Below are 13,123 nucleotides of genomic sequence, written 5' to 3'. Positions count from 1 at the left end.
AGCAGCATGAATACCCGAGTGACCTTCTCTCGCCCCTAAACCTCCACGCCCCTCTGAGCTTTGCGCTGACCAAACCCCATGTCTGGGCACTGACCTTTACCCTTTGCCCTGGACACGAAGACCATGAATGACCCTTCGCAACAGAGTCAAACCTTCACCCGTGGGGTTTAAATACGACTCACTACAAACACCCAACATGGTCTCTTAACTCTTGTGTACCTTACACCCCACCTCCCCTTCCTTTTTTTTCTATTTGCAAATAAAGCTATCAGCATTCAATTACCTTGTCTTACTTTTATGTGATGTCTTTAATGGGTTGTTGTTTAAAGTGCCTGATGAATAATATCAAGTAGTCCAGTAAAAGGTGTATTTTCCTTTCACTGAGAGAGATGTTGTGTTCATAGCACTGGCTGGGTAAGAATAAAGGGATAAGCAAAGAGAAGTAGTGAGGGATGAGCACAACAGAAAGAGAGATAAAGTCACCTGAGGGTCGAGGCGGACGCCCTGACACCATCTTGAGGGCTACAGAATCCGTCAGTCAAATTTTATCCTGCAGCAAAGTGACGGCACACAGCCGTTTCCTGTCCTCATTCCATCCACATCCACACCTTTTCCTACTGCTGCTGATTGGGAGCGATTGGATCTGGCCAGCAGATGCCAAACACGCTCAGTGTCCCGCTCAGAGGCCGAGAGCAGAAATGTGCACTGCAGCAATCCTCTGACAGAAAGTGCAACAAAGATCGGAAAAGGACAAATGTTATTATGACAGCAATGAGGTTACTGTGCCATTATTATTATTATTATTATTATTATTATTATTATGGGACACATCTGGCTAAACTCAAGACTGAAATCTAATATTATTTCTTTATGAAACACTTCTGCATTATATATATAGTGTAACCTTTAAATGTTCTGCTTTTGTTGCAGATGGAAATTCACAAAGTAATGATAAAAATTGCTGACATTTTAATGTTTATTGCTTCAAATGGACAATTTTAGTGCTGTGATTAAACCGCCTTTTGGAATGCAAGCTATGTAATTTCTTAATAAAAGAATGTTCAGTACAAACAAGAATAGTTCTCCCAAATTGAAAAAGGAAAAAAAAATGGAGAGGATTTTTTTCACACTCTCAATACAAGCACAGCAGCAGACTTGTGACACAGGTCCTAAAATAATGAAAAACAAGCACACTCAATAGAAAAATAAAATACTCACCATGTTGTTGAAGCTACTGAACCGTCTCCAACAGCAGCTTATTCAAAAACCTGTCACAGCTTCATCTATTAGTCAGATTTGTATGCTGATTATAAAGCGGGATTCGTGTTAAAAATAATCAATATTTCTGTCGGACATCATTTCCACCATCATTCAATCGCACCGAACATGCAGGAGACAATTAGTTTGAACTGTCAATCGCAGCTATATAATGAGGAGCCGGCAGACGCTCATATCATTAGATTACATTTTGTTACAGCGAATTATTAATGTGCATCCAACCTGAAGAGTGTATATGAGCTTATTTATTTAGGCTTCAGTTCAATGAGATTTAAAAAATAAAAAAAAACAGTCTCAGCAATATGATGGGATGGAATTTATCATCAATATAATTAATAGGGAAGAAAAAGGGTGCAATCATGTGTTTGTGTATATGTGTGTGTGTGTGTGTGTGTGTGTGTGTGCGTAACGCGGAGCTACCCATTGGCTCCGTCTTGCGTCTTCATATATATACACACACACATTTCCGTAAAACTAAATTGCCTGGAGGAAAAAAAAGTCAATAAAAATATAATTGAGTGTTGTTCCAAATTATTAAATTAATATTATTATTATTACTGCTACTCCTATTACTAAGTATTTCTTTAGTATTAAACGGTAGGAACGCATGCCAAACGTGTTTCAAAAAATATATAAAGCAACATTTCTACAGTTTGAAAAGAAAAGAGGAAAAGCTATAAAATGAGTCAGATATTTGTTCACTCAAGCCAATCAACCGTGACTTGTGCTGAAACAGCTTATTCAAGCACATATAGGCCCGAGTCAAGGTTACATGTCCTCAAACATGCTCTTTGCCTTTAGTTGTGTTTCATTTTGTTTGCTCACACTTTTTAGTTTGCTTGAAACGCGCCACAGCAGCCAACTGGGTCACTAACCTTCATCCTAGAAGTAAAATGCTGTTTTTACTGGGGGCTGAAGGGAAAAAGCTCCTCGTATTCATTGAGAAGGGCAAAAGTTGTGACTTTCTTTGAAACCTGTGATTTTCTGTCACTTTGTGCATATGCTTTGGGTGGCTAAATCCCAATTAGGGTCGGCTGACACGCTGCTCTATTCATGCTCGGCCCTGCCTGCATACATTTGCCTAGGAATGAACTTCTCAAATAGATCTCCTGCTAAATGCGTTGGACAGCAGAGAGAATCGGTCTGAGTGACACTTTCTTTCTGAGGCGGTCGGGTGAGAAAAGGTATGAATTTATAAGGTACACCGAAACATATCAATTCCCGCAACTTCACACGCCTTTATCCGCGTCTCCTCATGCGACACAAAGTGAGTTTAAGTCAGGGAAATGTGGCTGACAAAAAAAAAAAAAAAAAAAAAGCCCGGCGCAAAAACTTTGTAGAGACTTTGAATACAGAAACGGTGCAGCCCACTTGTGAAGGGAAAGAGAAGGCATGCTGAAAGAAATCACGCATGAGCTGCGTTCAATCAGGTGCCGTTTATTCGGCTCCTCTCTAATGCGATTTTGAATATGAGTCTGGGTTAAAATCCCAATCATGTCATCTGGTGGGAGTCCCATACAAGCATAATTACTATTCAAACGCGTCGCTAATGTCCCACCCGCACCAAGGCAGCTGGTCTGTCCTTGGTGCAGCTTGCATCTTTCCCCAGGTTTCTCAGAGAGAGAAAAAAAACACCTTCAATGTGACCGGCTTGGTATAAACAGAGGAAAGAAAAGCGAAGAACAAGATAAACATGCCTGTCTGAAGCTTTTCTCTTTGTTTGAGAGCGGGCTCGAATCTGAAAGGAATAATAATACATTCTGGTTCTTTTGCAGGACTGAGTTCAGGCTGTCCAGAAAACCCATAATCATGAGGATTGAAGGTTTCTTTTTTTTTTAAAGTGAAAGAAGTGTGACCAAATGTATGTGAGAGGTGGACTTACATGTGGAGAAATAAATGATTTCGACAAACAACAAGCGCAAAGTCACTTCTTAAACGTGGGAATCTTTGAGAAATAGGCCGCATTACTAAGTGGGACAATGATTGGGTTCTCTTGAATAGACCCAAACAAAGTTTTATGGGTCGACATAAAAAATGTGTTTTCTTCTGAGCTCAGAGGGGTCTTAAATGGTAGGCCATTGAAACCAGTCCAGGAGAGGTGGTGGTGAACCCTTGGCACCCCTGAAGTATAGTCAAGGCGCATGAATGGAGATCCCTGGTGGGGCATTGCTCTCTGTATTTACCGCGTTGCTTTGCAGACAGGTTGTTCCTCTATATTCATGGCTCATTAATGGCCAACCAGTTAAATCAGAGCCCCACCGTTTAGACAGTTAAAATCTAAAAAAGGCTGGCAAGAGTCAGGCAGAGTCTCCCATAAAAACGTCTCCCTCCTATCAAACCTCCGATTCTTCTCAGGTCGTTATTTAAGTTCATTAAAGAGATGCGGAGTTCATTTAAGAGAATCGCACTTGCGGAATGCTGTTGATTGACTCCGCAATATTGTCCCAGAATAAAGCTCCTACCATGTAATTAATGTGTCTTTTTCTTTCAAAAAGGGAGGAACAATACCGCCGGTCAAACCATTTAATTTCATTTAATTTTCCATCCCATTTGCTCCCAACACTGCTTTCACTCTGTCACCGAGCCTTTTCACTGCTCTGAGGCTCCAGTGCGCACAGTGCAGCGGGGATTCACCCCACAGACTTTTACTAGAAGCTGCCCCGCAAAACAGAAAGGAAACGTCTTCGTCTTCCCTCCCCTCCCTCCCTCCCTCCTCTCCCTCCTCCTCTTCGGAGTATAATTAATTTCACTGTGGAGCAGTGCGGGACTTTAAAGCAGCGCACGGGGTGGATGGGAACCAGCCGCAAATGGCGAGGCGTTAATAAATAACCCCTCCGCACAGCCAGGCGCAAACATTACGTCTATTGATGAGATTGTTCGCGTGTCGTTCAAGCTCTTTGAGAGTGTGGAGGAGAGAGAGAGAGAGAGAGAGAGAGAGAGAGAGAGAGAGAGAGAGAGAGAGAGAGAGAGAGAGAGCAGACAGATCACTGTGCTGTTTATTTTATTACCTGAATATTTTTTTTAAAAGCAAACTCAGCTCTAATTAAATAAACTGAACATTCATTTTTAGTTTAATTGCCATTTTTTGCTAGATTAAAACTAATTTTCGTTATCTCATCATCATATTTAAATATTGCATATCACTTGGATATTTAATGTTATTTATTGAAAATAAATCTTCATCACATTGCAGCTCCTGCGTAGTGCAGTCTGAGTGTGATTTAGACAGCGAGACAGGGTCCGCAGTGGACAGGTCAAAGGTCAACATGTTCACGGTCTGAATTGATCGCCCACAGGTTCTTGTTCTTCTTCTCTGTTCGGACTCATCACCACATTATCAAAGAGATCAAGCTCAGTGTGTTTTGTTGTTGTTTTTTTTTTAAAAACCTGCTGCCACAGAACCACATGTTGGAGCCTCCCTCTCCTCCTCTTACCTCCACTCACATTATTATCACATTATCTCCTGACACTCATGTCATTAATAGCTCTGTGCCTTCAGACCGCTCGACACTTATTGTCAGCACAGTCTGAAGTGATGAAGTGATGAACTCTGTGAAATGTTTCTAATAATGTGATTGTGGTAACAGTTGACCTGATGGATCTATAAATCTACTCATTCAATTATCATTTTTCTTTATTGTTGCTGTCCAGTGAAAAACTATATTTTTGTATGTTTTTATAAAATAAAAACTGAAGCACTCATTGATTTTTTACGTTCTGAGAAAATCTTTCTATTTCTAACGTTGCAGGAGATGCAATGGACGATCTGAAAAATGTCAAAGCTGAAAAAAAAATCTATTTTTCGTGATAAAAAGTTGTAGAGATAAATGCTTTTCACAGGAAATCAATGTTATTTTGTATTATTTATTATTAATATCATTCAATAATGTATTCCCTATAATTCCTATGATCTCTCTGCAATAATGGATTCACAGCAACCACACTCAACTAAATATTGAAATGTTTAATTCTCCTAATAATGTCGACTATTTTCATCCTCTATATTTTATCAATCTGTGTTTAAAAAAAATATTCCTATAGGATGCTGCACAATGAAATCATAAACTGGCTTATTTTCATGGCTTTGTTCAATTTAAAAAAAAAAGAATTTTAAAAATAAATATTTCATTACTAAAATAAATGGCCATAGATGGTAAAATTATGAATTGCCGAAATTTGATAAATTATTTATGTATCCTATTTATGATTTTTTTTCTAGGTTTTGTAAAATAATAAATAAGAATCAACCTGTGCTGAATGAGGAAGACAAGACAAGAAAACCACAAGTGTGTATGTGCGCTGGGAAGATGCTGATGGTTATTTTTAGGGTGTTTTTTTTTTCTTCCCCCTCTCTCTGTCTCTCTCTCTCTCTCTCTTCCTGCTGGTGGTTCTCCCTTTTCAGTACCTGCCTGATCTCAACCCGGCACACGCCGAGAGTCAATAGAAGTTAACAAGTCCTCTAAACTTCCCTGCTCCCTTTGTCAAACTAAGGACACAAAGGAGGAGGAGAAGAAAGCGCTTTGAAGTATATAAAAACCTAAAGAATGCCAGCCAAGTAGATTTAAAGTAGCCACTGATTTCCAAAACCTGGCTTGAAAAGGAAGAATGGAAAAGGGTGAGGATTTATGGAGAAATTATACAGTGGATTTGTCAGTTAAAATATCGGAACTGTCTGGAGGATAAAGCCACATGCTGAGGATTAATGGTCGCTCTGGACCTTTGATTCTGCACCCTCTTTTCTCTGCCCTTGACAAATTGGATTTTGGGGATGGGAAGGTCGCCTGGCCCTTTGTGTCTCTTGACCGTTTTGGAGCAATTCATTATGCGGAGGGGTGAGGGAAAGTCTCCATGTGACCATGCCGGCCCGTTTTCCCTCTCCTCACAGCTGCTGGGAGAGCCCAACTCTCTCACACTCACACACACAAACAGGAGAGCTGCTGCTGCAAACTCAGGACCCCCCCTCTCTCTCCCCCTCCATCCCTCCCTATGCTACCTTATAGCAAAGCATCACCTCTCTGCACCCCCCCCCCTCCCCCCTCCCCTTCCCGTTCACACACACACACACACACACACACTTGCATCCTGAGCTGGAGAGGTCGGAGTGGGGGTGGCTGGAGGGGGAGTGGAGGCTGTGCATGGGGAGGGGAGGGGTGGAGGGGGGCTACCTTGCCTGCACCATCACTAGAAAAGCCAGAGAGCATAACGGCACCGCGTCACTTTGAGGGCGGATATCGGCCGGTCCTCATCCTCTCCTCCACCGCCTCTTCTTCTTCTTCCTCCTCCTTCCCTTGCACTCTCCCACTCGGTCTCCATCAGCCTTCATGGTTCTGATCTCACCCCACGCCATGCAAGCCACCCGGGCGCCCACTACCGTCAGTGTGTTTGCGGACTGCAGCATCCCGGCCGGGCTCCAGATAGGACCGGTACCGGGCATCTTTAAACTGGGGAAGTACGTGTCGGACCGCAAAGAAGTTGGACCTAAGAAAAAGGTGAGTAAAAAAAAAAAGACTGCCGAAACTTTTTAAAAATATATCTTTGAATAAGTTATTGCTTTAGTTTGAAGTTGTATTTTTGGCTGGAGTCGGCTCATTCTGACACATCTGAAGTGATGCAGGTCAATCAGGTGCATTAGAGAGCTTTAAATAAGTGATGCAGCTACAGTAGTCAACTTTTATATCTATATTTAATACTAATTGCATTATTTCAAACCTGAATTAATAGTTAAAAAATCCAAAGAGATATTTTTTAAATATTTTTTATGTGTGAAAAATTTAAACCACAGATTTTTTTTAAAGTCTGCTTTTATACCCTAATCTCTTACATTTAAACAGCTCGAACTGGCTTTTGGATTTTAAAGCTGCACTGTCAAACTCCATCGGGCCTTCTCTTATTAATTGGTTTGGCCCTGTCAAGTTAGAAATAATTGAGCTCTATTAGTGGCCGACTTGTCAGTCTGTGCTGCTACTTAACCGGCCTAATGGGCGACCGGGGGTGCGCTGTGTGGGACTTCAGCCTCACATTTCCCTGCCTGGCGGGCCTGTTATCCCGATGAGCCGTTTAATTTCAATGTAATCCAGCCACACAGAAAAAGATGCCACCGAGGGTCGGGGAAGCAGCCTGGGGGCCAAGAAAAAAAAATCACAATAATAACAGTGAGAAAAGAGAAAAATTAGAGCTACTGCATTTATGTTATTGGATTTGGTTGCTCAGATTAACAGCAGTTTGGTGTTTGATGGGATTTTAAAGGTGCAGGGGAGAAAATTTACTTCTTTACTAAAAGCTGTTAAAACATTAGAAATAGTCAAATAAAAACTTGCAAAACAATAAACAAACAAATAAATTATCCGAGCTGGGTTTTTTTTTACTCAAACAATCATAAACAATTTGCTCCTATAAGTGCATTTCCAGCCGCACCCTGTTATTGTTGCAGCTGTCAACGGTTGTGATTGATGCGTCTAAATGCGTGGCCCCGGGGCCGCCGGCGATCATCAGGTGCAATCTCTGTGTCAAATGTCACGCTTCCATCTTTAATGTCCTTGAACAGTTTAGAAACGCTCTGACACTCCTCAAATTCGTTTCCCATATCAACTCAATTAGGCCCGTGTGTCATTCTCTTTAGTAAATTATCAGCAGAGCGGATAAAGAGGCATTAACGGCGTTTTTGTGTGGATCATGAGTAGAGCCGCGACACCTCCAGGTACAGCAGCCACTAGATATTGGTAGATAATAATCGTTAAATAAATATATCGATTAATAAATAGATCCATGGAAATAATAAATAGGAAATAAAAAACTTGCAGAGGTTGCATTATTTGAAGTATAGGCCTAATGTGTTATTGGTTTATTAATGTGGCATATTTACCTGCATGTTGAAGGGTGTTTAGTGCTCATATTTCCCATCTTTTCATTCATGCTCATGCTTCTCCTGATCGTCTTGTTTGGGTCTTAGGTCCGCTTGGTACGGGGGGAGTTTGTGGATGAATCGGGCTGTCCTGTGCCAGACTGGATTGGATTCATCCGCGCCGCCAGGAACAGTCAAGAGCAAAACCTGGAAGCAGTGTCGGATTTACCTGGAGGACAGGTGAATATTCATCCGCTCACACTTTCAGGGCCTATATTGGAGTTTCTGAAAGTCACTTTTCCCCCCCAATTCCTGGTGGATACTGTATTTTAACTTTACGCTCTCTTTTCCTCTCCTCCTTTTTTTCTGGCATATTTTAAGATTTTCTACCGCGTGCTGAGAGAAATCCCTGCAGGAGAGGAACTCAGTGTTTGGTACTCTAACGCTTTGGCCCAGTGGTACGACATGCCAACCACTGCCACTCCCACACACGACGAGAAAGGTAATTCAGACTGTTTGATCCGGGGGGCGGGGGGGCTGTCAGTGGGAATTGAAATACTGCCTTTTTTCCTCTTTTCTTAATAATTATAATAACAATAAAACCACATCACATTATCTTCGAGTAAAAATACATTCAGGTTTTTATCCATTAAACAACACAATTTACAGACTTGAAATGAGTTTTTAAAGCAACTTATTTAGTCAAGATTGGTGTCAGGGGGGGGGGGCAGTGGGCCTGCACTCAGCTTCAGTCGTGTCTATTAAACCAGATAGGCCTGACAGTGTCATCGACATGTTGAGGGGTCCATCAGTGCACGCTTAAATGGCTGCCAATACCCGTGGCGTCCCTCCTTTATAGCTGAGAGATGGAAATCAATTGCATGTTGTGTTTTTTTTTTCCTCAGGCGGCCTATTTTATTTATTTATTTGTTTACCTTTACACATTTGGTAATTTATCTAATCTAGGATACCAGCAAAATAGTAGACTGTAGTAAAATTACAAGAAAAAAAAAACTATAATAAATATATTAACCATAGCTGTGTTTTCAGAAAAAAAGAAAGGGACACAAATTTAACTTTAAGGCAATTTGTTTTTTCTTGCAGTTTCTAATTATTTAGTTGTTTATTTGTTACTGGAAAGATTTCAGATAAATCACATGAAAAAAAAGCCACAACATTTTTGGATGTAAATATCATATGCAAAAAAAATCTCATTACAAATGAATTAGACTGGCAGCACATAACCTAAAATATGCGCAATTAAGACACTAATCTCCATAATTATTTACAGTGGACATACATGCTTCATTTTCTCCAATTGCTCCGTTTCATAGTTTTTTTTTTTTTTTTTTTTTTTTTTTTGGTGAGTTTTGTCATCTCATCAGTCTGTGTGTGTTTGGGCTGTGATGAGGATTTAGTGTTTGCGCTTGAGGATTAATCTAAATCCTTCTAATCTTGTCAGAACACCAGCTCACCGGAAACTAATCCGTTTAACAACAATTACACACACACACACACAAAAAAAGATTATTTTCAACAGATACTTTTATTAGGAAAATTCCTTTAATAGACGCTGTGTGTTTTGGAGGATTACTTATTATTTATAAAGGATGCTTATTTCCTGCTTGGAGGGCCTTTTATTGAATATATATCAAAGCAAAAAGAAGAAGCTTGAAACGATCTTTAACTTGAGTCCTACATAATTACATTGTGCTTGAAACATAAGATAAAAAAAACGTAATTAAAAGCAGGAATTGACACGTCTCTGTCGGCCATGGAAGAAGAAGAGGCTGGTGATTCAGTGAGGAGACGGAGGTGAACAAATGTCATGGCGTCATTAATATTCATGTATTCAAAAGCAAATAAATTCAAAAACAAGTGCTTCACGGTAAATTAGGTGGGTGCGTTAAGGTATTGTGGTCTAATGAATGCTAACTTTTATGTGGGGTGTATATTGCCCTGATTCTCCGGCCCAACACACCGTGTGCGCTCCTGGACATACGCTCTCTCCCATTATTAGGCGTCAACAGATGGGCCTGCGCCATTGTTTCTGGAGACTTGCGATTTCAAGCAACAGCTGCTGTCACTTCCACGGGAAAGAGCGCAGAGAGGGAAAGTCTAGTATTCAATGCATCGCTTCCATGAGCGCCAGATTGGGCAGGGCGTTTGCTCTTTTGATGGTGATCATAAACAATGGAGGATTACAAAATCATTACATCTATATTAACCTCTGAGTGCTCGTCTGGGGGGTCATTAAGATGGATTCGCTGTGTCTATTACCATTTGGCACCGGATCTTACAAACCGGATTACACACATTAGGCCTAAATTCTAATTTCAGGTAAAATGTTGCAGTGAGTGAGAGAAATGCTGCGCTTTAAAGACACATCTCAACGAGAATATTGAGTTTGTGCAGTGATAATTTAGTGGGACAATCGATTTTTTACTACACACTCCACTCCGTCTCTCTGTGCGTGTGTAATGTGTGTTGATGGTGGCGTGGAGGGGAGAGGGGTTCATTAGTCTGTGCAAGCGCCCACAGGTATTTTCTCTACAGGTTGTCACCTGTTATCAGCATTTTACGCATGGGAATAAATTGTTAATTTGAATGTCACTAATGTTATCTGACTTCATGTTGTGTTGTTTCATTTAATGATCCGCATCCATCTCATCATTCATGTTTTTTTTTATCTTTGTTGTGTCTGCAGGTGAGGAGCGTTACATCTGCTGGTACTGCTGGAGAATATTCAAATACCCGAACACACTCAAGGCCCACATCCACTTCCACTGCGCCCTCAGCAACGGACGGGGGGTCGTGAGCAGCGAGCAGGCCAGAGGTACCGAGACCTTCAGCAGGTCACCAAAGTCTGGAGACATCCCAAACACAGCCACCTCTCCGAGGAGCGGTCACAATAACTCCTCCATCTCAGACTCTGGCAGGCGGACAGTGTCCTCCTCGCCATTTTTAAACAAAACAGGACTGGTAAAGAAAAGCAGCTCTGAGGAGCAGGACAGGGCCCTCGACATGAGCGTCACGACAGCCAGAAACCAAGGACACCTCCTCGGCCTCGGCGCCACATCCTCGGTGCTGAGCAGCATGGGCTTCCACCCGGGAGTGCGCTCTGCTTTCAAACCGACCGGCATCTCCAAAGTCCCGAGCGCAGAGGTTTCCAGAGAGGACGCCAACGGGAAGCTGAGCGGTTTAGGATTCAGCAAACTCATAGGGAACATGAAACCAATCCGCAACGTGGGTGAGACCTTGAACGGAGGAGGGAACCACCCACCGAAGTGCACACCTGCGATTATGGACTCCTCATCTCCAATGGTGCCGTGCACAAACGCTATCCGTGGTTTCCCGCTGCTGCCTCACATGGAGGAGACCTCGGCTTTTAAGCATGTGGACAGCCGGATGCATTCAGGCCTTTCCCCGTCCCGTTACCCCCAGATGCCCCCCGGACTCCATTTTGAACGGTTCTCTCTCCCTCATTTCGATGGTGTCAAAACTTACGGTGGAGACTGTAACATCCCTCTGATGCCCTTCACAGTTTATAACGGGGAGCTCCTGTACAGCTCACCTTACTATCCGCTCAAATTCCACTTCAGCAACCTACTCAAGTACCCAGAGTCCATGTCTTACTTTGGTGCGCCCTCGCTGAGCCAAGACTTGGGCTCGATCACCAACATCGACCGAGAGATCGCCATGCACACGCAACAGCTGTCTGAAATCGCAGCGGAGAAGAACCGGACGCGGATTGAGTCCATACCTGCCGGAAGCACCAGCAACGCCGGCTCTGGCAAACCTAAAAAAGGACACTTGTGTCTCTATTGTGGCAAGTTGTACTCCAGGAAATACGGCCTGAAAATCCACATGAGGACTCACACTGGCTACAAGCCGCTCAAGTGCAAGGTGTGCTTCAGGCCCTTTGGGGACCCCAGCAATCTGAACAAACACATCCGGCTCCACGCAGAGGGGAACACTCCGTACAGGTGCGACTTCTGCGGCAAGGTGCTGGTGAGAAGGAGGGATCTGGAGAGGCACGTTAAGTCCAGACATCCCGGGCAGACCGTCAAGAAAGTAGAGGACAAACCGGGAGGCCTGTTCGAGGACGCGGAGCAAAAGAGCGACAATGACAGCGACGTGGACGTGTGCTTCACTGACGACCAGAGCGACCAAGAGTCGAGCAAAAATAATGACTGAGATGACTTCATGGCCATTTAGAGACTGCTCACTGTGTTAAAATGGTGCAGTGACACAATGAAACATGTCCTTTAGTCTTGTACTGAGTCTTGCGTTTTAATATATTTTTTTGACATTGGGCGTCTGAGCTTTGGATTACAAACTTAATGAAACTGAAACATTTCTTTTTTTCTTTTTTTTTTAACTTAAAGGCAGCATTGGGCAACATTAAGATCACATTTGGACACACACACACACACACACAGCTTATAATAAGGGGCCTGTAACAGTGATGAAATGTTCAGTGTCTTGCTCAAGGACACACGTTTCTACACTAAGTTTCAATCAGCAGCAGTGTTACAGTTCCTTAAAAAAAAAAAAACAAAAAAAAAACACCAAATCTTCATTGTTCTCATTTTTGATACCAGTGGAGAAATCTGTCTTTCTCTGCCATGTCTCAAAAACACTGACATCTCTATAAAACTCTTCCATGAAAGCGATGAGACTACAATGATCCAGCCTCACTCACAGACGTCTCCAGTCGCTTTAAGAAGAAGAAAAACAGTCAAGGCTGAATGTGAGACTAGATGACTTCTTGAGTATATATTTTTTTGCAATGTAAAAAAAAGAAAAAAAGAAGAAGAAGATAACAGGACTGTCTGTTGTTATATGTCTCCCTCTACTTTACTAAAGGCCAATTTTTTTTTAAATATAAAGAGCACTACATTCTATCAGACTAGGAAATTATGAGCTGCAAAAAGAATATGATTCTTTTCGTTTTGTTTTTATTTTTATTGTGAATAAAAATGGGCAACGCATTCACAGTGT

General features: G+C 42.0%; 1 protein-coding gene across 1 annotated transcript; it reads left to right on the top strand.

The window, feature by feature from the left end:
* Window positions 1-6,599: 6,599 nt before the first annotated feature.
* On the top strand, window positions 6,600-12,316 carry prdm13 (PR domain containing 13). The gene is made up of 4 exons (XM_053327293.1): window positions 6,600-6,767; window positions 8,228-8,359; window positions 8,501-8,621; window positions 10,827-12,316. The coding sequence occupies exons 1-4, from the start codon at window positions 6,600-6,602 to the stop codon at window positions 12,314-12,316; spliced, it is 1,911 nt and encodes a 636-aa protein (XP_053183268.1).
* Window positions 12,317-13,123: the final 807 nt, after the last annotated feature.

This window comes from Scomber japonicus, chromosome 10 (assembly GCF_027409825.1).
Source record: "Scomber japonicus isolate fScoJap1 chromosome 10, fScoJap1.pri, whole genome shotgun sequence".
Taxonomy (NCBI): domain Eukaryota; kingdom Metazoa; phylum Chordata; class Actinopteri; order Scombriformes; family Scombridae; genus Scomber; species Scomber japonicus.
Note: the sequence above shows the minus strand (reverse complement) of the source record. Positions and strands in the feature narration are given on the sequence as shown.

Bases quoted from the DNA above. Each gene is read 5' to 3' on its own strand.
- prdm13 (XM_053327293.1), top strand. From the start codon at position 6,600: ATGGTTCTGATCTCACCCCACGCCATGCAAGCCACCCGGGCGCCCACT. The intron at 8,360-8,500 runs GTGAATATTCAT...GCATATTTTAAG, and splicing joins CGGATTTACCTGGAGGACAG to ATTTTCTACCGCGTGCTGAG. The intron at 8,622-10,826 runs GTAATTCAGACT...TTGTGTCTGCAG, and splicing joins TCCCACACACGACGAGAAAG to GTGAGGAGCGTTACATCTGC.